Below are 22834 nucleotides of genomic sequence, written 5' to 3'. Positions count from 1 at the left end.
TCCTCCTCCCAGCCCCGGTCCCGGCCCCACGGCGGAACGGCCCGTGGGCTCGCCCTTACCTGGGGCGCGGGGCCTCGCTGGGGTCCGGCTGTGCGGGCTGCAGCCCCGGCCGGGGGCCGCGGGGATGGGACCGCGCTCGACGGTCGCTCCGGGCGGCCCCTCGGTGCTGGCCTGCAGCGGCTGGCACAGTCCTGAAGCGTGAAAAACAGACAGAAATGCATTATGCACGGCTCTGCACAACGGAAGCCCTCACTGAATACTTCTCTCCACCTGTCATTTCATATCATGTACTTCCTCGCGGAACACAAAATCCGCTGCGATTTTGTTTCCTATACTGGGTGTTTTTTCTTCAGCTACATATACTCATGTATTACAGTCATGTTTGTCCTTGTTGTGCTCAGTTTGCTTGCTCTAGCGCTCATGACTCATACGTGCATTTTTTTTTCTTTTTGCCTAACTTTGATAAATAAGCAAAATAAACCTATCTTACAAAACTACACTAGTTTTTAAAAAAATTTGGTTATATGGCCATTTTTATATTGCAGTCAATGTATGACAGATGCAGAGAAACACTTCCGAGCCTGCAGAACACCGGATGAGGAGCTACCTCTGACATGTACTTTATCTGAGGCCTAGGGCAACATGCTATTTCTACTTAAGCAGATCACTTAGCTGGACTGGGGGTATGGAATACACAGCTGGAAACACACAGGGAGAGTCATCATATGAACGTCAGGATAATGCACAGTTCTCCCTCATTGCGGAGTTCAAGTCGAATAAAAAGCTCAGCTGTGTAAAATCCTGAGGCCCAAGTCTGCTGTTTGCTGCCAGCAAAGCACTTCTTGAAATCCACAGAAATCACAGAGATTATACAATTCAGATTTTCAGAAGGAGAAGGTCGGATCTTAAAACATCAAGCACATATAAGGAAAGAGAAGGGCCACGTGTAACTGTGTAATATTTTCCATGCTTCATATTAGCGTCCTCCCAAAGAACCACCATTTTTTACTTGCTTGTTCAGTAAGAGTAAGTTTGAGTGCATTGAAAGCACTTTTGTTTCCATTCCCTCTCCCCAAGTCAGGGATTCCCGTATAATTGCCAGGCAATCAGAACAGTCCTCATGCTCAAATGCTGTGCTGCAGACAACAACCCCAGGACATACCAGCTCTCCCTAAGATGATGATTTCATGACACTTCCTTTTCCAAAGCTGCCAATTTCACTAAATAAAAAGAAATGAAAAAAATGAAAAAAGATTCTTTCACTTCAGATTTCTTCAGTACTTCCTAGGCCAGGACAAGCCCCCGATTACTCGTCAGCAGCCTCCAGGGTCTAAGTGGGGAGCCACAACCAAGGTGTTCAGCCCCTCACCTTCAAAGCTCAGACTGAGATTCACTCTGGAGTTTAAAAAACTGCGAGTTTCTCGTTTCAAGAGTTGCATCTCTCCATTCTACAGTGAAAGCTTTTTTGCACATTTAAACTCATGAATGTGTCGTTGTTCAGGCTGCCCCTGTTAGACAGCTGTTTGCATTCTGCAGCTGTGCCAACCCAGCAAGCAGATTTTCTCCCCGTCTCTGTGCTCGCGCGGCCCTGCGCGCTCTGCCTGGAGCTGGCCGCCGCTCTCCGCAAACAGGGGCAGCTGCCAGCGCAGATGTTCCCGCGAGTACGTGCAACACGTGCGCCGAGCCAGGCGGCCACTTCCGCAACACCCCGGAGGAGCGAAGCTCGGCTTGCGGAGCGGCCTCTCGGCACACCAAGACCTGGGGGAATACTGTCCCTAAGGAAGTGTGCGAGGGACTGGATTTCGCCCGTTTTTTTGCACAGATTCCCAATAAAAACCAGGCAGCTCGTTTAGGGGGGAGATGAGGGGCGAGGAAGCTCGTTTAGGGGGGCGTTGGGGAAAGGGGGCGCGAGGCGGCTGCTGCGCGGGAGACGCTAAGGAGACCAAAGCGCGCAGCCTCCGTCTTTCGCCCCCCTTCCCGCGCCGGCTGGCGGCTCTGGCGGCCGGGCGCTTCCCGCCGCACCTCCGCGCACAGCGTTCCGGCGCGGGACGCCCATCTTTCCCCTCAGGCCTGGCACAAGCTCAGGGGGCCCCGGGCGGGGGGGGAGGAGAGCAGCAGGGCGGCGGCGCCTCAGGGGGCGGCGCTGTCGCAAAGCGTCGCGGCGCTTCCGGGCGGCGCTTTGCGGCGGCGATGGCGGAGTGAGGGGAGCGCGGCGGCGGCGCAGGCTCGGGGCGGGGAGCGGCCGCGGGCGCGCCGGGCCTCGGCGGCGGGCGGGCGGGGGGGGCCGGCGGGAGGGGGGCGCCCGCCGCCGCCCATGTGGCTGCAGCAGCGGCTGAAGGGGCTGCCGGGGCTGCTGTCGAGCAGCTGGGCCCGGCGGCTGCTGCTGCTGCTGGCGCTGCTGCTCGTCGCCTACTGGTACGCGGGGGCGGCGCGGGGGCGGCGGGGCGCGGCGCGGGGGGCCGAGCCCCGCGGCGCCGCCGCCCTCTGCTTGCAGGCGGCCACGGGCGCCTGGCGGGCGCAGGCGGAGCGCGGCGATGCGCTGCCGCTGGCCGACGAGGAGGGCGGCGGGCGGGGGCCGCCGGGCCGGGCCCTGGCGCTGGCGGGCAACGGCTTCCTGCTGCTGGACGTGGCCGCCGGGCGCCTCTGGGTGTCGGCGGCGGGCGGCGGCGGCCCGGCGCTGGCCACCGAGTACCCGGCGCTGGTGCGGCTGCGGGCGCTGGGCGGGCGCGGCGAGGCGCGGGCGGCGCTGGCGGCGCTGCGCGACGGCGCCGTGCGGCGGGTGCGGTGCGTTCACACGGGGCCGGCGGCGGGCGGCGGCGGCGAGTGCGTGACGGTGCGGGAGGAGGTGGTGGCCCACCGGAGCCGGCCGCACCTCTACCTGCAGCGCATCCGCATCGCCAACCCCACCGAACGGGTGGCCGCCTTCGAGGCCTCGGCGCCGGCCTCGGCGCCCTCGCTGGGGGGCCGCTTCGCCACCAGCCTGGAGAAGGCGGAGGAGCGGCAGTTCCTGCTCTCCTCCGGCCGCCTGCTGCTGCCCGGCAGCCCCAAGGTGGTGCTCATGGTGGTGGCCGCCAAGAAGCTGGTGAGCCGCGTGCAGGTGGCGCCGAAATCGCACTTTGACGAAACCATGCTCTCTGTGGTGTACACCTCGGAGCCCATCGAGGCCTCCAAGCTGGAGGAGACCTTCAGCAAGCTGAGGGAGGCGGCAAAGAAGGAGATGCTGGAGGTGATGCAGATGGGGGTGGAAGATCTTTTCCAGGAGCACCAACAGACCTGGTCGGATTTGTTCATCTCAGGTAAGGAAGGCGATGCTCAGCTTCATATGGTTGCTTTACTAGGGGAGCCCGGTGCTCAGTGACCTGGTCCCTGTGAGCTCTCCAGAGGCTCCCTCTTCCTCATGTTTCAGTGGCCAGAAGGGATGCTCTGGGATAATAAAACAGCGTTCCTGCTTTGGAACGTGGAGTACTTTATAAAACTTGAGCCATCCTTATTGCAAAAACAATATGCTAGAAGAGGAAAATGTTTCTCATCGTAACTCAGGGTCTGCCACTAGCTCTTGGTTTAGCGTGAGGCAAGTCACCTGCTGCTGGAAAAAAGTAGCTTCTGGAAACAGGTGTCACTTGAGAGACTCCAGGCCAGACTCCTGGACAGCCATGCCACTTGTAATTGAAATGAAAGAGCGGTACTGGTGCTAAATACACTTTGGAAAGTAGGCTTCACTGTGTCAAGCTGGCTTTCAAGTCTTCAGAGACTTCACTGACTTGTCCAGCAAGCCAGCTCCAATTTGGGAATAGGGCTGACCTCCAGTGACAGGGTAAAGGACAGATTTCTTCATGGAAGTTAAGGACTGTCCTGCTCTTACTGCAAGCAAGCTTTTCCTTGAAGTTTTTTCTTGGCCTTGTGTAAAAGAACAGCTGCCCAAGTAATGTAGTACTTACTGTTTTATAGCCAGTAAAAAAAGAGATGTTACTTTGATGGATCTTTCCTGCAGTCACGGTGACAGTTCCCCTAAGGCATCTGTATATCAACTAACTTTGCCTGTAGTGGGAGTTTGGCTTTCAAAATCTAAGTAGCAGAGAATGTAGCTAAGAATATAAAAGGAGTGGAGCTCTTGACATTTCACTTTAATGTTTCGTAGATGAAGATTTCTTAGCTGTTACCAAGGTCATCTGAGTATTGAACAACAACATGTAGCATGCACAAATCTGAACTACTTTTTCTCCTAGTTAATGTCATATTCATCTGTCATCTTCTGACTGCTTTTGTTGTTTTCGTTTATTACAGGCATCGAAATGAAAAAGATCACAGATTTGCATACGCCATCCAGCGAGACTGTTAACATGACCCTCTACTATGTGCTGTCGAGCATGCCAGCTCCTCTGCTAGATCCGCTTATCAGTGGCGAGGACAGAGAGAAAATGGAAGCCAGCTTGAACTATGCGGACCACTGCTTCAGTGGCCATGCAACCATGCACGCGGAGAACCTGTGGCCAGCAAAGCTGACCAGTGTCCCGCAGATCTTGCAGCTCTCAGACTTGTGGAAGCTAACTCTCCAGAAACGGGGATGTAAGGGTCTCGTGGCAGCTGGGGTCCATGGACTCATGCAGGGAATGGTGCTTAGCTTTGGGGGTCTGCAGTTCACAGAAAACCATCTTCAGTTTCAGGCTGACCCTGATGTACTTCATAACAGCTATTCTTTACGTGGGATCCATTACAATAAGGACTTGATTAACCTGGCTGTTTTGCTGGACGCAGAAGGAAAACCCTTCTTGCATGTGTCTGTGAAATTCCAAGACAAGCCAGTTAGACTGTACGCGTGCGAGGCAGGCTGTATGAATGAGCCTGTGGAGCTGACCTCTGAGGCACGGGGTCACACCTTCCCTGTCATGGTGACTCAACCTATCACACCGCTGCTTTATATATCGACAGATTTGATCCACTTGCAGGACCTGAGACACACGCTCCATCTAAAAGCTATTCTGGCTCATGAGGAACACATGGCCAAGCAATACCCAGGCTTACCCTTCCTGTTCTGGTTCAGCGTAGCCTCCTTAATCACACTGTTTCACCTCTTTCTGTTCAAACTCATCTACAATGAATATTGTGGGCCAGGAGCCAAGCCACTCTTCAGGAGTAAGGTATAAGGCTGCTGCTTTTTGCTGCTCTCCACTGTCACCAACCTAATTTTCTGTCAGCTGTGCCTAGGGAGGTTCTCTCTCTGACTGTGAGGATTTTCAGTCTCTCTTGCAACAAGTGATCCATGACCTCTTCTTGCAAAAAGTAGGATTAGGGCAGGGATTGGAGTGGTAGGGCTCACACAAACATTAAAAAAGATAAATCCATTGTCAGTCCTTAAACATTCAGAAGGCTGCAGTTTAAGGCAGATGCAGCTTTTCTGTCCTTTTTTCGTTCATTGGTGTAGAACTTTGCTTGTATTTAAGAGAACAGCTGCAGCCCTGCTACTAGATGCTGTTTCTTGTTATGCAGTAAAGGAGTGCTTGTGACAGGGTTTCTGTACTTGACTACTTTGTGGGAGATGAGCACACTTGTCTGCCTTGCTTGAATGTGTGATGTGTCATACAAGAACACACAAATACAAGCTAGTGTTCTTAGGCAAGTCAAGGCACTGACTTATTGGGTCTGGGGTGAATGTTCATAGGCACCTAGACACTGTTCAGTCCTCCATCCTACCACATTTACCGGCATCATCTTGAAAAACTGCTGAGCTAGTGTTTCTAAAATAAATACGAAATACATAGCTGCTCTAAGAAAAAGGCTGAGTGGTTTTTTTACTGTGAGTTGGAGGTTCAGATTTCAGGCTGTACTGCATCTCCCTTCTGCGTAAGGGAGTTGAAATTCTTGTTTGAATTGCCTTAGAATTAATGTCTGGGGATGGGAGGGGATATGGCAGAAAGAAGAACAATGGTAAAATGCTAGTACAGAATAGACACTAGACAGTGGATTCTACTCCTAGTACTGGTACTTTCTGGCTGTATATTGATGATATGGAGTGGAAATGAAAAATTAGACTGGATTTGCTGTGCGAGCTAGCTGTATTGTTCAGAGGCAGCTCTCCTTAGGGTCAGATAGAGTTAACTCTAGCTTGCCTTTCTTTTTTCTTTTTTTTTAAGAAAAAAAAGAACAAAAATTAGGAAGCAGTTAAATAGAGCTGTCAGAGGAAAAGCTTTGGCTTTAGATTGTCCTGTTTTCTCAAATTGTAATAGCAAATTAAATTTTGACTAGCTAAGGCTGGATAAAAGGTACTGGGCTAAATTTGATATTCGGTATGTGTGGGGTGTCTAAGATGAGCCGACAATGGTCCTGTCAGCTCCCTGGCTTTGCAGTGTTGAACACTGGAGTTCAGGCCTGATCCCAAGCAGGTCTGAATACTTGTCATCCTTTGAAAGAATGGGAGTTGAAGGTGCTTGTGGCTAGACAGGCAAACCTAGAAAGAGGTAGGATAGAGAATGCCTATCAAAGAAATCTGCAAAGAAATAAGCCTATGATCTTGGTCAAAACATTAGTGCAAAAGGAGGAAGTGGTCAGGAAGTAATTTGAATTACTGTGTATACAGCTGTGTCCTGAAATTCTAAATCTGTTGCATCCTTTTTTTTTCACTGCTGTCTATCTGGTTGCCTTTGTCATCTATGAGACTTGCTTTCTGCCTTTTACAAAATGACTTGTTAACCATTATTACAGGTAGCTGTCCCTGGCACTATTCACTGAATTTCTGAGAAGCTTCACAGCTACAGACTAGCACCTCTCTGTTCTTGACACTGCAAAAAGTCTTGCAGTGTATAATGAGCAAGTATGTTTCCTGGTCTTAACTGGACCCACTTAAAATGAAGATGGTGCAGAACTTGATTCAAGAAACAGGGATGAACTGGAAGCTGGTTGAAGCTCAAAATCTCTGTAGCAGCAAGCAAAATTAATGGTGTTGAAATAACACCTTGTTTTATTAATTGAATGGGAATATCCCAGTGTCTGAGTGAACTTAACAGTCCTGCTTTCAGCCTCCATTTGCACAAGACGTCTGACAATTCTGCAGCTGAGAACAAGGACCTTTTGAAAGCAACAATCCTTTTGTGCCTTGTTAAGAGAGGAATCTGTGATTTGGAACATGTGGTTATTCAAGAGTTTATCCCAGGAGCTTGTGTAAGAGACATGTTTCTTTTTCCTTGTAAGCTGTTCAGTTCCCTAAGAGTAATCGATGTGGTGAGAAATACTTGAAAATATACAGAGTCCTTTGATATTTTGATTCTTTTTTAATTTTACAGGAAAATAAAGAATAATGATTCCCTTCAGAGAGTTAACTTAACTAGAAAACTTAGTGTAACTTCCTCTCTGGTATACATTTTTTAATTTATTGCTTGGGGAGTGGGGGGAGGGAAAGGATGTTAATAATTTTGCCTCCACTTCAGTAACAAGTCAGTCAATTGAACTGTAGATATCTAAGTGATGGTAACAGGTTTTTCAGCCTTTATCATAGTAGAATGCAAAATCAGTTTAATGAAATTGTTTCTGGATTTACACTTGGAAATGCTGATCTGTGAGTTTCCTATTCTGAGCATTTTGAGACTTTGTGCATTGATTTGTTTTGGCTATTGGGGGAGACATCCCACTTTCTAGTGATTTAAAGATTGTTTGGTTTTAAAATACCAAAGCTGTTGTTTCTAAATAAATACCTTTCAGTCTAGTCTGACTACTGAAGTGTGTGTGGGGTTTTTTTTGTTTTTTTTTCCCCCCTCTGGTCTCTGCCCCCCCCCCCCGCCCCGTCCCTGCTTTCCCTCAGTTAAAACAAGCACAGCCTTATGTTACATCTGTGGCCAATATCAACTACAAAAGTGCTTGGATTGAAAGGAAATACCATGTGGAAAATAATATGTAAAAGAGTCTAAGCTGGGAACGGACACCGTGATCCCGCTGTATTCCAGGTGAACACGTAGCACTGTGTTTTTACAGTATGAATCTCTGATGTTTGTTTAACAGTAAACTTCTTTGTTTAGAGTAAACTTCTCTATACACATGAAAGCTAGAGCTTGAGAGGATTTCTGACTTATTGTGAGGAAAGCCATAACTGCTTTAGAAACAGTGAAACAAAAACAAGTCACTTGAAGACCAGATTTGGTTGTGACTGCCCTTTCTCAATGTTGTCTTAAATGGAGATGAGGCAGCAGAAAGAGTGCGAGGCCCATTCCAAGGGAGGTGGCCTGCCTTCTGCAATAGTTTAGCAAGAGTGTGTATGTGTGTGCATGTGTGCGAGCTGTTTGTCCAGAAAGAAATTAAGGTGCCTGCAGTACTGAGAAGAGACACAGTAACTGAGTTTCCCCTCCTCCCTCTTAAGAGGACAGCAGATACAGACAGAGCATGCTGAAATTATTATTAGAATACCTTAGTTTCAGTTCCATGTAACTTTGTTACGTGTGACCAAGCATAACAAAATTTTCCGTTTTGGACTAGGCTAAATTGTTTCTTTAGTTCTGAATTACTAAGCAAAGAAGGATTAATTACAGCTCGCCCTCCTTACCCAGCCTAAATTGCTTCTAAAGCCCAACCTTGCTCAGTTCTCCCTCTGTGTTACACAGCTATATGAAGTATAGACCTAGCCACAGGGCTTCAGATAGTGCTTTCTCAGGAAGTGCAGACTACAGAAAGGAAAACTCTGAAGAATTTGGAAGGCAGAAGCTAAAAGGCAAAATGAAAGGTAGAAACATATAGAATGGTACTAGCTCTTTATTTCCCTGCCTCTTGGTAACCTTGTTGTAGCTTAAGGCATACGGGTAACGCTTATGTTTTAAGAACATGCAGCAATGGATCCAGGGAACAATCAAGCAGCAGATTTAATGGCCATCCAGCACGTAATGGTACTTTCAGTCCTGCTGAAAAGCTGGGACAGAATTTAACTTGTCCTGTCTCTAATCTTAGCACCTTTTTTTCTCTGTCTAGTTTCAGATGAAGAAAAACCTCCCTCACAAAAGTATATTTCAGTGTTTGTTACCTGTCTGCAGACTGTCCCACTTACTTACTTACTAATTATTCTAGCATGTTTACTACCTTATGAGGGAATAGACTAAAGATGGTGAAGCAATGGAGTACATTATAAACTGTACATTAGGAGTATTGAAAGAGATATTAGCTATCATGTTTTAACAGAACATACCAGACGTTCCTGCTCTGTTTTCTACTGAAGTCCCATGGATCTGCTCAGTTTCTGTGCAGCATCTGGCATGAAGATGATAAGAACTTCTAGGGAGTTGCTTCCAAGCCACCGTGGTATCAGCTGGAGGTTGAGCTTTTTGATGTTCACTTACAGAAATGCCAAGAGTATGATGTCCACTTAGTCCAAGACAGATATTTCTGTCTAATTAGACTAGACCTGGAAGAGATGGATAAGCAATTGTTACATAAAACAAGAATGGAACAAAAAAATTTTTGAAGGTGTTTTACATTCAAAATATTGTGATCTTCCTTATTATTCTCCCTGCCCCCCCAATAAAAGAACTGCTTCAGAATTCCCTTACAAAGAAGAAATGGAAAAGTAAGTTTGAACAGGGTTTCCCTACCTGTGGTCTGTAAGATAGCAGCAGGTTGTTTGTGAAATTATTGCAGAAATGCTTAAAAAAGTAAATACAACCACATATTTACGAGCATACTCACAAATCAGGAAAATTAAAATAGAAACTGAACATCCAAAATTTATAGTCAATTTTTACTTGGTATTTGGTGAAAACCTTAGTGGCAAAACAGAATATAGAAACTGCATGAAATTTAAACTAGAGTGTGCAGTAAGTTATTTTGCTTGTGAATTCAGACAGTAAGGAAAGAGCCAGCTAATCCCCGAAAAAAAAATTCTTAAAATCCCAATTCTGTGCTCAGTCAATCTTTTGACTTCTGCCTTTGTCAGATAATAAATACAAGATGCCAGAACAGTGTTTGGTTGATTCCATTTGAAATTCAGAATGCAGCTTGCTCAAGCACTATTGTTTGGGTAGGATAATACATTCTTAAGAAGCGGACAAAACAGCGAAGCATTATATATTTCTGCCTTCCACATGTATGCTCCAGGCATCTTTCATCCAAGTCAGTACCTACTGCTGAATGGAAGCTATGAAAACCAGGGATTTTGCTGCTTGTTAATACTGACAGTAAACAACAGGTTAACTTCAGCTTTTTGGGAGCCTCCGGTTCTGTCTGTATATAAAGCAGAAAGCTGCAATGTGGCTACAAAACTGGACATTATGATATCTTTTTCCATTCTAATAAGTTTGTCCTTTGTGTATGACCTGGCTTATGGGATAGAGATTTTTGGTTTTTAAATAATCAGTGACAGTTTTTCACTTGAGAGGTGGCTGGATAGCCTAATATGAAAGAGGATGGAAGATTCCTGTAGTGGAAGGAAGGAAGGAAGACAGAGACACAAAGGCAAGCCTTGCCATTGATATCAAGCATCCACTAACAAATTAGGGCACTGCAAAAACTTCTTTTGTGGCAGCTTCTCTGTAGTGGTCTATATGCCTGCTTTTTGCCCTGTTTGTCCTACTGGTGAAAATGAAGTAGCTTACACTTTTTCATTAATTGGCACACGTTGCATTATTCCAAAAGTCAGCATGCTGATTTGGGATGTGAAAAGGCTCATTTCCAATGCTACAGGAACCCCACTCTCTTCCAGGGAAGTGCTACTGATCTAACAATTAAAGGTGAAGAAGTAAAATGAAATTGGGCTTACTGCACTACACCAGTGTTTCTCCATCATCATGGACAGCTGGTTCTTTGTATTGCTTGAAACATCTTCCTCTCCAAAGTGACTGCAGTTTGTTTCATTGACGAAGTATGGCACGCTAAAACACATGAAATTTGATCTAGAAAAGGAGATACAGTGTTTCAGTCAGTACAAAGTGGTAGTCGCCATTCACTGACAAAGTAATAAAATGAAACAAAATAAAATAAAATTTCAAATAATCACAGACTCATAGAACGATACAACAATCTGGTTTGGAAGGGACCACCAGAGTTCATTTAGTCCAACCCCGCTGATGTCATTCCAAATGTCAGCCACTGCTGACATGCCATGAAATGTTAAAATAATTCCTATAACATTTTTCTTTTGATAACATGGCTGTGTCCAACATTCAAGGCAACGGGAAAGGAAACAGCTGCTAAGACAACATGCACTTCAGTTGGAAAATTTTACCAAATTTGCAGATAGAGCCTACATTCAAGGCCCATCTAAACTGTTTTTTCTAAAAGCATTTGTGCATATAAAAAATTATCCCACAGTTAGTTACACGTTTTCCATCGGTATCAGAGCAGCATTTTAAGTCCTACCTCCCAGAGATAAATGATATCAACATATAAAGCAGCTTGCAAGACACAGTCAGCAGCATCTAGCTAACCGGCATCATGCTTGGAATCCTCTTTGCTGTGCTGACTCTGGCAACCACAGGTATGTACCCAATTTCAGCATTAGTTCTAAAGGAAAAATGAATTTAAATGCAACTGCAACTTTTCTTTACTGGGGAAATTAGACACATTCTGCAAGAAGACAGAATGAGATATGGCAAAGGGGATTAATTAAAAAGTTCTCTCAAAATGGCAACTAGGTGCTAGATTAGTCTGCTCATACTAGCATGAATGCCCACAGCCTTAGGCAAATTCAAAGTTACTTTACTTGAACACACTGAAATACAGTTAATCTGCATCAAATTGCTTTCCATCTGCTGGGAACTGCATCTCAGCTGACATATGAGAATTTGGTTAAGCCAACATGATTTCATCATTTGTCAGAACAACAAAACAGTTCAAACAGGCTTTATATAATACCGGTCAGTCTTAACTGAAGGCTGTATCTTCACTTTGTACCATATCAAATCATAGGCTAGGTTGCTACCTTGCAATGTTCTGTGCAAACAGAGTCTACATTTTTTAAAAAACTGTTAAAAAGACTCTTTTTAGAGTCCTACTTTTAAAAGACATCCTATTTTGCATGTTTTCCAGCCCTTGGATGTGGGGTTCCTGCCTACCCACCTGCTGTGTCTAGAGTGGTTGGAGGGGAAAATGCAAGACCATACAGCTGGCCCTGGCAGGTTAGTCATTTCTGCTTTCCCTGGAACAACTAGCATCATGCTACCCTCACACAACATGGCTGAACAAAACTAGCCCTTATATCTCATTTGAGACATCTTGTCTGTCATGTCTTAGGTTTTGAATATTACATTCTGATCACTCCCAACATTTCCAGTTTTTTAAAGATAGCTCTGAATGTGCTACCTATTGCTAGTTATGAAGGCTTTCCCGTTCTTGTAGCTGACTCAGGCACCACTCATCAACAAGAGTCAGAGCTTCCAACTTTTCCATCCCATATTCAAGCAAGAAGACTGAAACTCAGTGGAGAAAAGGATGCCTACTGGAGCATACTTCTACACAAAGTTAACAAATACATTTCTGTAGCAAATAAAATGCCCTATTTGGGCCAGGCTTAGTGAAAGCTTTGGAGAAACAACACTAAAATTAAACTTTTGGATGACAGGGAAAGAGGGAAGCCTTTTCTGAGGGTAGGAATTGAAAACTCTCATTGCTTAAAAATCTCCCACCATCTTCCAAAGGTAAGTTGTCTTCTCAGTGCAGGGAGAAAGTGCAACAATGAAAAATCAGTAAGCCAACATCTGAGTCTCATGTGCTATGTTGATCCTAGGCCTCCCTCCAATACAGTTCGAGTGGCAACTGGTATCATACCTGTGGAGGAACCCTCATTGCAAGCAACTGGGTGATGACAGCTGCACATTGCATTAGGTAAATCATTGAGTTAAAGTCTGTATCCAGAAAGCAGTGCATGACCAGAGATAAATGAAGAAAAAAAAATGTATTAATGCCGGTTCTTCCTTTCCCAAATAAGAGCATGAAGTCTCATATCCTATCTTTTGATTACAACTAAGAGGTCACAAGAAAGAGGATATGTCTTTCCCTTTTCTTAAAGGTAGAGGAAGAAAAGGCTCAATGTCCCGAATTGTATACACTTAATTTTCTGTAAATAACTACAAAATCATTACATTTTCAAGTTGCTATTAAAATTCATCTATGTTGCCTGTTTCTATAGCAGTGAGATTCAAAGACAACTACTCAGTCCATTCACTGAGGAACTAATCACAAGTGTTTTGAATTTACCAGTCCTTTTCAGCAACCCTTTCATATGCTTATACTGTGGGAAAATATAATAAGGAAATGATCAGGTACAGCTACAGTCCTTCATCATCAAAAATGTTTCCATACTGGCAACCCCTTTTCAGTTCAGTAGCATATGTCCTTGAATATGCACATACAGTTCTTGGTACCGCTAGGTTGTAGAAAAGATTATCATGTGAAATAACAAGAATTAGCTGCATGTTACTATTATAAGTGCTGGATATTACATTTATCACACAGCTGTTTATCAGTGGAGATGCTTTGGAGCAAACATTATCATGCTGTCAAAAAGGTAGTTCAAATTATTTGCTTAAAGAATAGCAGCTATCCTCAGCTTGATAGCGAGCCCTTCAGTGGGAACTGACAGGATTGCTTGAAGATGAAAGCATTCTGAAGTCCAGCAAGCAATGCTTTGTCCTGGGACACTGGCACAACTCTGGACAGATCACATGTGTGATGTGAAACTACAGTCTTAAGAGTGTTCTTACTGAATACCTCAGGTGGCAAAGATGCAGACAGCTTTGCAGTAAGCTGGTAGCTGCATAACTGAGTGATAATCCTTAGTCTTTTTCTTCTCCAGTTCTTCTAGAACGTATCGAGTACTTCTTGGAAAATACAACCTAGGAATTGAGGAAGAAGGATCAATTGCAGCCCAGCCAGAAAAAATCATTGTTCATGAGAAATGGAATTCAAATAATGTTGCAAATGGGTAAGTTGGTGGCAAGTATTTTTTCATATATTAGATGCAGGGTCAAAATTAAACTGCCTGAACCCAGCCCCCCTGAACAGTGGCAGTTAAACATCTGGAGCCCCTTGTTATAGCTTAGGCTTACAGTGATATTTCTAAATGAAATAGATGAGTGTTGAGTCTCCAGTCTGTACCCTTCTCCCTCAAGGGAGGAGAGGGAACTTTGAGTATTCATTACTTATTCATTAATTGCATTTTCAGCTGCAGTTTTGCATGTTGAGAAGCTGTTGTCCTACACGATGCTCTCTCTTGTATAGTGAAAATGGATGAATTGATCAAACAATTGATATAATGTTCTTTGAAGCCCTCATATGAATGGCATAAATATAAAGTATTATTGATAATTGGTATTAACATCTTTGTTGCTGAAGGACTGCTATGCCCTGCTGCAGGCTGAGTGCATTAGCAAAGAAATCGTCTCAGTTTCCAGCTGCCCGGAGTTAGAGTCCTCAAACTGGCTTGTTTCTGGTGAACAAAATCTGAGAAAGGTCATTTCCAGAATGCTGCCAGCAGAAAAGTGGACAGTTCTGCAGGGAAGAGCTGAGTAATAATGAAGAAACTTCCTTCTCTCAGAACGGTTGTCAGTGTAGAAACCTGTAGCTCCAGAAGCTACTATGCAATTACAGACTTTGCCTACACTCTGTGAAGCTGCAGTGCTTCACGATGGAGTTAAAGAAACCAGTGCATGGATTCCCTACTGCTTTGAGGGTGCAGGAATCTTTGCTATCCATGCACTGGTCTCCTTGCTCCCTTGCATCTCTTCTGAACAGGCCAAGTGCTGTATAACTGCTAAATTTCCATGCTTCTATGTCTTACTCTTTTTGCCATCCTTTTCATCCCTTCATTTCCCTTCCCCAATCTCATATGTATGCATATGACCACAGGTACGACATTGCTTTGATCAAACTCAGTGAACAAGTCACCTTAAGCAATCAAATTGAGCTGGCCTGCCTCCCCTCTCCACAAAGCATCCTAGCATCCAACACTGCCTGCTATGTGACAGGATGGGGAAGGCTGAAGAGTAAGTACTTGGACAGCTGCAAAACTGAAAAACAAAATCTTTCACTACTGCCTTCTGGGATTGATTGGAAAAAAGCTGTTGTTGGTGCTCAAGGTCCCTTCAACCCCAATGTAGTGAGGTAGTTGATCAGGCCCCCATTTCACTCACACAGTATGTTTTTTCCCTCCCTTTCCTTGGAGCATATTTTGCTTGTAGTGGGGCTGATAATGCACTAGAGGGCCCTGTATTAGGCTTTTAGAAGCTATTGTAACACAAACGTTAACGGTGTGCAGGCTGATGAGTTTGATAATACTAATACACCCTGCTGACGAACTGAAAAGACTCATAAGGGAATAGATGTAAAGTGAAAAGAATCTCAGAGACTTCAGCAGTGTCAACTCTGCTCAAGAGGCAATTCCTAGAGTGCTAAGTAAATTGCAAAGTTCTGAACAAAGAGCAGCCATTTATTTCTCTAACAAAGAGACATTTTTAAATGGAATGAGAATTATTAGTAAGTTAAGGCCTTTCTTTGATGAAAGAATGTAGAAAAGGAATGGATTATACAGCCCCTCCTCTAATACAGCTTTTATGGAGTTGCCTACCTGGACGAATAGTACCCAAATCCTGGGAGAGGCTTAACAATGCAGTTTTGTTCTTTCTTCAGTGCCAGCTGGTACCATGACTCCTTTGTTCCTATTCCCTTGCAGCAAATGGAGCTCTTCCAGATGAACTGCAGCAAGGCCTTTTGCTGGTGGTGGATTATGCAACTTGTTCCAAGTTTGGCTGGTGGGGGAGCACAGTGAAACTCAACATGGTTTGTGCTGGTGGGGATGGCATCACCTCCAGTTGCAATGTGAGTCCAGAGAACACTGCTCGTAGGGGCTGGTTTCTGACACAAACAGACCTGATGAGAAAGAAGTCTTAAAAAATGCAGAAGCACTATTGACACTCTGACTGCCATTAACTGTGTTCCCTCTTCCTCTCAGGGGGACTCTGGTGGCCCACTGAACTGTCAAGCTGCTGATGGCAGGTGGGAAGTGCACGGCATCGTCAGCTTTGGCTCTTCTCTGGGCTGCAATTTTTATCACAAGCCTTCTGTCTTCACTCGGGTCTCTGATTTCAATAGCTGGATCGAGGAGGTAAGGTTCTAGTTATTGCTACTCAGACAATACACACAGATAGCTTTCTCTAAGGCCATTATCGGAGATCCCGGGGTGGGGGGAAGAGGGGCGGGGAAGACATTTAAAGGTTTGTCTATTTGAGGAAAAGTACCTAAAAGATTATTCCACAGTTATCTTTGGTTATATCACTTTAAGTAACCTCTCTATGTAGATGAGCCCTTACCAGCACAAAAGCAGTTCCTACAGCAAAAAATATCTTCCTCTTAAATAGTTATCCAAACTATTTCCACCTTTAGGTAAGTCTGGATCTTTAGCAACACATTCTGCCCTTGTACTAAAGATAAATTTATGGGCATTAAAGGTTTTGTTGGTATGACTTCCAAAGCAATCATTCAAGTATTCATATTCCTTGTTTGTTACAATTGCATCCTAGAAGGCAACGCATGCTGCTCAAGTCTGTAACATCAATTATTTGTTAATATAATATAACCCTTAACCTAAAGAGTGACTGAGAAGCAAAGATCTTGTTTCAGTTATTTAAACGCTGCATCTTGGATGTAACATACACTATTCACAAATTCCTGGGTCTTCTGATCTGATTTTTGCCTTATTTTACATTTTTGTAGGTTATAGACAGCAACTAATGCAAAGAGAACTGGATGATAGATGAGAACAGTGCCAAGAAGGAAAACAGCCTGAATAAAGTCATAATCATGACACCTTCGATCACAAAGAACTGGGAATTTATGCATGTACTAACAACAATATTGTACTTAATCATACCGCAATAAACACTGGTTTTGGCAACATGAAAGAAAAATGCGTGTCCCTGACAATTTTTCTTGTGTATTGTGAAAATCAGAGCCCTGATTTAGCAATGATGCTGGAGACCTTTTACAGCCTTTCCCCTGTGTTGGGCTGGAGCTTGATACTCTCACCTGGGGGAAGATGTGAGCCCTGCTGTGAAGAGGATGTGCGGTGGAGGAAGAGTCGGAGGGCTGTGGGAACAATTTGGGGGGGGCTGTGAGAAAGTGAGGCAGTGGCGGGGCTGGCGAAGGAGGGAGGTGGGCAGTGGGCAGGACCCCCAGGCCCGCGAGCAGGACCTCACGGCTGGCAGGACAGGCAGCAGCGATGCCTGGCGGAAAGGCGGTGCGGGCCCTGGCAGGTGAGTGCAGAAGTGCTGCAAAATGCCCGCTTTTACAGAGAGGTTTTTAATGCCATGATCTTGGGGGTTAGCAACCAGGACAGTAAAACCCGGCAGTGACTGCTGGCAGCTGCCCTGGCAGCGAGGGGCTCCCGTTGCATTGCTGCAGACCTACCTGCTTCATACCCACTTTGCTCATTTTTAAGTAACTCAGATCCCAGGCAAAGACCTCTGAATTGTTGCTGTCAGCCAACACACAGATGCACATGGCAATTTTTTGCAAAGCGCAAGCAGAATCACCACCTTTTAGCCCAGTACTAAAGTAAAACCTCTATTTATATTTATTTCATTGTAATAAAAAGCAAGCAGTGTAAAATCAAGGCGGACTTTTGTTGCGTTTTTGTTCTACCTCCTGGAACGTATTTAGAAAGATTCAAAACTAAAGCGATTGATTAAAAAAGGAGAACAAGTGATGCAAAGGTAAGCAGTAGAGGGAGTAAGAAAAATACTGGAAATCATTCCGAGACACATCTGGGTTTGGGGATAAATTTTTCTAGGCTTACAGTTACTTTGATTTAGACATTTTGCCTTTGTTCCCTTTGGATTAAGCTGGTAAATATAAATAATAGAAAACGTGGGTACTTATTATCTTCAGGGACTCTACTTTTATTTCTTTTCTTCTACTCTACAACTACTGAACACCCTTCTGCTGCAAAGAGCACAGCAGGAACTTGTTTTGCCTAATATCAGCCTCCGCTGAGAAATAGCAGGCTCTGTTGTGTTTTTATTTATCTTCTTATAAATCTAATTTCACCTATCTAAAAGAGCAGGGGATCTGAGGAGGGCTTGATTTTTTAATCACTTCTACTACACAGAGCAAAAGAGAAAAAGGGCTGCACTGGATGGATGGATCGGCAAAGTTGCGCCTTGGTTTGCTCTTTATCAGTAGAAATAAGGGTTGCTTATGGAGAACAGCTTTACTCAGGATTGCCCTGCTTCAGCATAACATCCTGAGTTGTTTTTGTGAGCATCATTACTGTAAGATTGCAAATGATTGATTAATAGTTCTGAAAAGCAAAATTATTAGAGGTTATTCTGCTGTATAGCACACAGATGCCAATTATGTGCAGCATGAAAGAGAAGGACAGAAAATGTAACCATGAAGCTCAAACAGTAAAAATTGCATACATATATGCTTCTGTAAAAACTGTAACAAAACTGAAATTTGATTCATTTTCCTTCTGAAATATTTAGATAGCATTGTGGAAATGTCCAAGCTTATTTGAACATATCAGCACACATTATTCATCATCTGGGAATTTCTATTAAGAACAAAATCTAAAATTTTTGGTAGTTATTTTGCTTAATAAGTTCAGCCGTTCCAGTTCATGATCACTGAAATCAATAATCACCTTTTCATGGGCTTCCTTGAGATTTGGATAGAAGTACCAGAAAGAATAAAACCTGCAGAAAATCATTTTATCAGTCTTAATACTCACAGGAAAACAGTATGTTTTCATTTGTGTGTTTTTGCAGCTCTGAGAATGTCACGGAAACAATCTCTTTACCTCACCTTTTCTTTTAAAATAACAATCTCAGTGGACCAAAATACAATAAAAGACATCTTTCAATAGCATTCAAATAATGTATGATCTCGGTGCTCTGTTTCAAAATGCAGACAAATTGTTAAATATCACTACTAGCTCCAGTTATATTTTCAGGACCTGCAAGAAATGCCTCAGTGTTCAGATCCCCTTTTTTCTGTTTTAGATGTTCTCCCCTCTCCAACGCTGGTGGTAGCAAAGCAGTCCAAAAGATTTTGACAGCATGCATGGTCTCCCTCTGCAGCCTCCTTGGAGCCTTTTCTTTTGATTTAAGCAACAGCTTGGAAATATGGAGAAACACAGGGAAGGCCCTTCAGAAGCCTGCCTCCTGTGAACACATTTGGGCTGTTCGCCTCATCTATCTCCTGCAGGAAGAAAGACAAAGCTGGCTGATCCCAGCAGCAGATAAGAGGAATAGATCATTTCATGCTCAGCTACTGGAGAACTTAAACTCCCTCTGTAACAAAAGTGAAGCAGAACTGTATTGTGAGAATTGCCAATGCAAGAAGGAGAACATCTCCATCTGTAGATTTTATATCATTGACATGAAACGAAGAATAAATAGCACATGGGATACTGAAGCTAGCCAGGTGCTATCCAGAGTGATCTCCAAACTGCTAGAGCTTTTTAGTAGTCTCCATGAAGACCTGAAAGCTATGAGATACAATCCTGACTGGGCAGACATAGTAGCTTTTAAACTCATCCTTCGAATAAGAGAAGCCATGCTTAGAGCTCATTTAATGCCAGCATCTACAAGTTTTCAAACAGCATTGCATCGACTTTTCAGCATTCTGAACTATGCTATCCTCTCATCAGAGAACGTACATAAGTGCTGGATGGATAATTTCAATCTGTCACTTGATTTTACTCACTATGAAGGAATCTCTTTTCTCCCATTCTTGGGCTCAGCTAAATTTGTCTCCATTAAAGCCTTGGTAAAGGAACTTTATTATGTACAGAGCTGCCTACTGCAGAATGGACAGGAAAAGCTCAGCAAGAAATCTAAAGAAATCCTGTCCACAATGAGCCTTAAGATCAGTCTGTTAGTGATAGCCTGCCTCATCTACCCCATAATCCTGATGTCCTTCAAGCAAATGACAGACTGGATAAACAATTATGCCAGGAACCTCAAGGAAAGGACGGAGGACTTGAAAAGGGAGAGGCAGCTAGCTGAGGATCTCTTACACCAGATGTTGCCAAAATCTGTGGCCAAGCAGCTAAGGAAATGCCGAAAAGTTGAGGCAGAAAACTATGATCAGGTAAATCTAGAGACTATAGGTGAGCAAATGGAAAACACACTATCACCAGGGATAGAAAAGGATTCCTTTAAAAGAACACCTATCTTATCTCCAGTTTGAGGAATCTGGTTTTGCATCCATGGCTGATTCTGGATGGAAATTCTAATATTTACAATGTGTTTTGAAAACAGCTGTGTGATATGCCATGAAGCACTTACATAATTAGGCTGATGGGGAGGGAAGAGCTGAGATTTCCAGAAGACTAGCTTTAAATATCAAAGATCCTATATTGGCAGGTTCTTATCTGGGCTTAAGAGCCTACTCACGAGAACCAGCCAACATCATTGTATACTAAGTGTATGGGAGCAAGCACTGAGCTTCCTCTTTGTAAAACGGGAAGAATCACAAAGCAAAGTAGGCCAAATCCTGTCTCTGCTCATCAGTGTGATTCCATTAACATAACAGAAAAAAGAGCATGGGTCTTTTCAGGGATGAGAGGGGAGATGATCTAATAGCCTCAAAAGCGTTACTGTAAAAAAGCCTAAAAAAAAAGTAAATGTATGTAAAAACCATAAAAACAAGGCGAGGGTTTGGCCAGGCATCCATTTATGTGTAGCTCTGCCTTGCATCATGCATGCTGCTGCCAATGCTCAATTTAGTAGCTGTGCAAACACAATGAGTTCCCAGGGCCATGTCCACAAGCTGTAATAATTTCTCAGCCACACTATACACACATACCCATTTCATTCGGTCTACCTGCATCAGTTTCTTCCCCAGCTTTTGCTATTTTTCTTTGAGCTTCCTCTATTTTGCAAGGTTTCTATTTGTGAAGGTTTCTTCCACCTCCTTCAGCCCAAGGTTTTTGTGCAGAGCTAGCAAATAGCACATATATTTTATGTGCAGTAAATTCTGCACAAAATCCTCATGTTACAGTAACTGCAATTCTCTTCACTCTTTACCTTGGACACTCCACTACTTTCAGCTGTGAAACACAATGATAAATATTTGCATTTAATTTGTAGGTGTCATTATCAAAATAGCACACTGTAATTGCACAATTAATTTTAATTAACAACAGTCATGTCATGAAAAGTAGCTAAGCCAAAGCAGAGAGGGAAAAGATGGCTCTTCTGGATTAACTGGTATTACTAATGAAGAATAAAGCAACAATTTCAGTTTAAACATCTGACACAGTTCAGGCAGCATAGAGGAGAAACACTTAATTTTTTTGCCAACAGCTATAACACACATTTTCCCATCTCAATTTAGTTATTCTGTTTTCTGCTGTTCTTTGTTTTATACATTTGATTTTAAAATATGTCAATTCCTCTGTAAATTACTTGATCATAAGAAAGAAAAACATCATACATAGAGAAACCAAATCCAGTTAATATTTCCTAATTCAACATGAAAGGAGCCAGCAATTGAACTTTTATTTCTCAGTCTGTTCAGATACCTATATCTGATCACCACCACGACTTGAAAAAGAAAATTCAGGCCCTAGTTCTGTAAGAAGTCTGTTGATTACAGCTTACAAGGTTCAGAGCATTTGTCTTTCAACCTCCCATCTAATTCAAGGCATTCAAAGAAATGCAGATGATAAACTTTGGAAATAAATAACATTTTATCCATCAAAGTAACAGAGAACAACTCAGAGACACGCCTTGCTCATTTAGGAAGGTATCTGCAAAACTGGTTCTACATGCAGCCTGTGCCTTGTGCTGTTCTGCTCAGAACTTCACAAATCCCCAAACTCTTCAAAGGCTCTGCCAGTGTTTTTTGAAGACCTTAGCTTCACATCTTCCCTCTCCCTTTGACAGGTGACTATCTTTTTCTCAGACATTGTGGGGTTCACAAGCATCGCTGCCTCCTGTACCCCTTGCAAGTTGTTGAGATGCTCAACAACCTCTACGTCTGCTTTGACAGCAGGATCGAGTCTTATGATGTTTACAAGGTGGGTAAAAATCTTCAGGCAAGGAATCTGGAAGTAGCTGGAATCTTACTTTGTTCCCTGGTGAATATTAAATACTGGTTGCTGGCCAGAAATGATGAAATCCTAGACCCCCATTGCAAAGGGACTAGGTTGCAGCTTGGCAAGTGGCAGACAGATGAGACGTTTTATTCTGATCTCCTTTGGAATGAAAAGCTGTGTGCCTGCCTCTCAGTGATACATGTCCATTTCCGTCAGGTGGAGACCATTGGCGATGCCTACATGGTAGTGAGCGGCCTACCAGAGAGGAATGGCACAAAACACGCTGATGAGATTGCCAAAATGTCTCTAGATCTGGTGGCAGCAGTTCGGCAGGTTGTGATACCTCATATGCCAATGGGCAGACTGCAGCTGAGGGCTGGGATACACACAGGTATGTAGGCTGAGGCATGAGAAAAAGAGAATACGAGACAGCCTATTTGTGTGAGGAGAAAAGACTTCTGCATTACTGTACTAGCTATTGACTCCATGCAGAACTCTGTGATAAACATTGCTCTGGGTTCTAGCAGTAAAAGTGGGGGAGAAATGATTTTTGTTATTTTTGTGTGGAAAGGGCTGTGAAGTAATTCATTATTGGCAAAGTGCATCTTCCCCTGTTAACAGCACCAGGTACCCAGAGCTAAACAAGTTGAGAGTTCCCTCCTCAAGTAAATCACACTATGCAACCAGACCCTAAATGCACTGAGTATTCCCAATCCCCACTGCTCTCTCAGGATCCAGTGACTTACAAAGACATCTCCCAGTATTTCTGCCACTTGTTTACTTGTTGGGGTCTCTGTGCCTTGTATTTTTTCAGGACCCTGTGTAGCC

At 43.9% G+C, this 22834-nt stretch overlaps 2 protein-coding genes and 1 long non-coding RNA gene across 4 annotated transcripts; 2 read left to right on the top strand and 1 right to left on the bottom strand.

The window, feature by feature from the left end:
- Positions 1–63: 63 nt before the first annotated feature.
- On the bottom strand, positions 64–13795 carry LOC135330740 (uncharacterized). Of its 2 annotated transcripts, none has more exons than XR_010392846.1 (3): positions 10727–11336; positions 9161–9376; positions 64–191 (listed from the first exon to the last, which is right to left on the bottom strand). It is a non-coding gene; the product is annotated as an uncharacterized LOC135330740 (long non-coding RNA). The 2 variants fall into 2 exon arrangements; XR_010392845.1 differs by lacking the exon at positions 64–191 and adding an exon at positions 13675–13795 and having other exon boundaries at positions 8379–9376; positions 10727–10859.
- KIAA2013 (KIAA2013 ortholog) lies at positions 2300–7702 on the top strand. The gene is made up of 3 exons (XM_064525619.1): positions 2300–3296; positions 4285–5138; positions 6700–7702. The coding sequence occupies exons 1-3, from the start codon at positions 2315–2317 to the stop codon at positions 6724–6726; spliced, it is 1863 nt and encodes a 620-aa protein (XP_064381689.1). The 5' UTR covers positions 2300–2314; the 3' UTR covers positions 6727–7702.
- On the top strand, positions 11313–16868 carry LOC112980578 (chymotrypsin-like elastase family member 2A). The gene is made up of 8 exons (XM_026095531.2): positions 11313–11443; positions 11995–12083; positions 12692–12789; positions 13760–13888; positions 14812–14948; positions 15635–15780; positions 15914–16066; positions 16675–16868. The coding sequence occupies exons 1-8, from the start codon at positions 11401–11403 to the stop codon at positions 16690–16692; spliced, it is 813 nt and encodes a 270-aa protein (XP_025951316.1). The 5' UTR covers positions 11313–11400; the 3' UTR covers positions 16693–16868.
- Positions 16869–22834: the final 5966 nt, after the last annotated feature.

Source organism: Dromaius novaehollandiae, chromosome 24 (genome assembly GCF_036370855.1).
Source record: "Dromaius novaehollandiae isolate bDroNov1 chromosome 24, bDroNov1.hap1, whole genome shotgun sequence".
Classification (NCBI taxonomy): Eukaryota; Metazoa; Chordata; class Aves; order Casuariiformes; family Dromaiidae; genus Dromaius; species Dromaius novaehollandiae.
This window is presented reverse-complemented; position numbering and strand designations above follow the sequence as displayed.

Excerpts from the sequence above, each read along its gene's own strand:
- LOC112980578 (XM_026095531.2), top strand. The coding sequence starts at position 11,401 with ATGCTTGGAATCCTCTTTGCTGTGCTGACTCTGGCAACCACAG. Across the intron at positions 12,084-12,691 it reads CATACAGCTGGCCCTGGCAG|GCCTCCCTCCAATACAGTTC; the intron begins GTTAGTCATTTC and ends TGTTGATCCTAG. Across the intron at positions 12,790-13,759 it reads ACAGCTGCACATTGCATTAG|TTCTTCTAGAACGTATCGAG; the intron begins GTAAATCATTGA and ends TTTCTTCTCCAG.
- KIAA2013 (XM_064525619.1), top strand. The coding sequence starts at position 2,315 with ATGTGGCTGCAGCAGCGGCTGAAGGGGCTGCCGGGGCTGCTGTCGAGC. Across the intron at positions 3,297-4,284 it reads GTCGGATTTGTTCATCTCAG|GCATCGAAATGAAAAAGATC; the intron begins GTAAGGAAGGCG and ends CGTTTATTACAG. Across the intron at positions 5,139-6,699 it reads AGCCACTCTTCAGGAGTAAG|GTAGCTGTCCCTGGCACTAT; the intron begins GTATAAGGCTGC and ends CCATTATTACAG.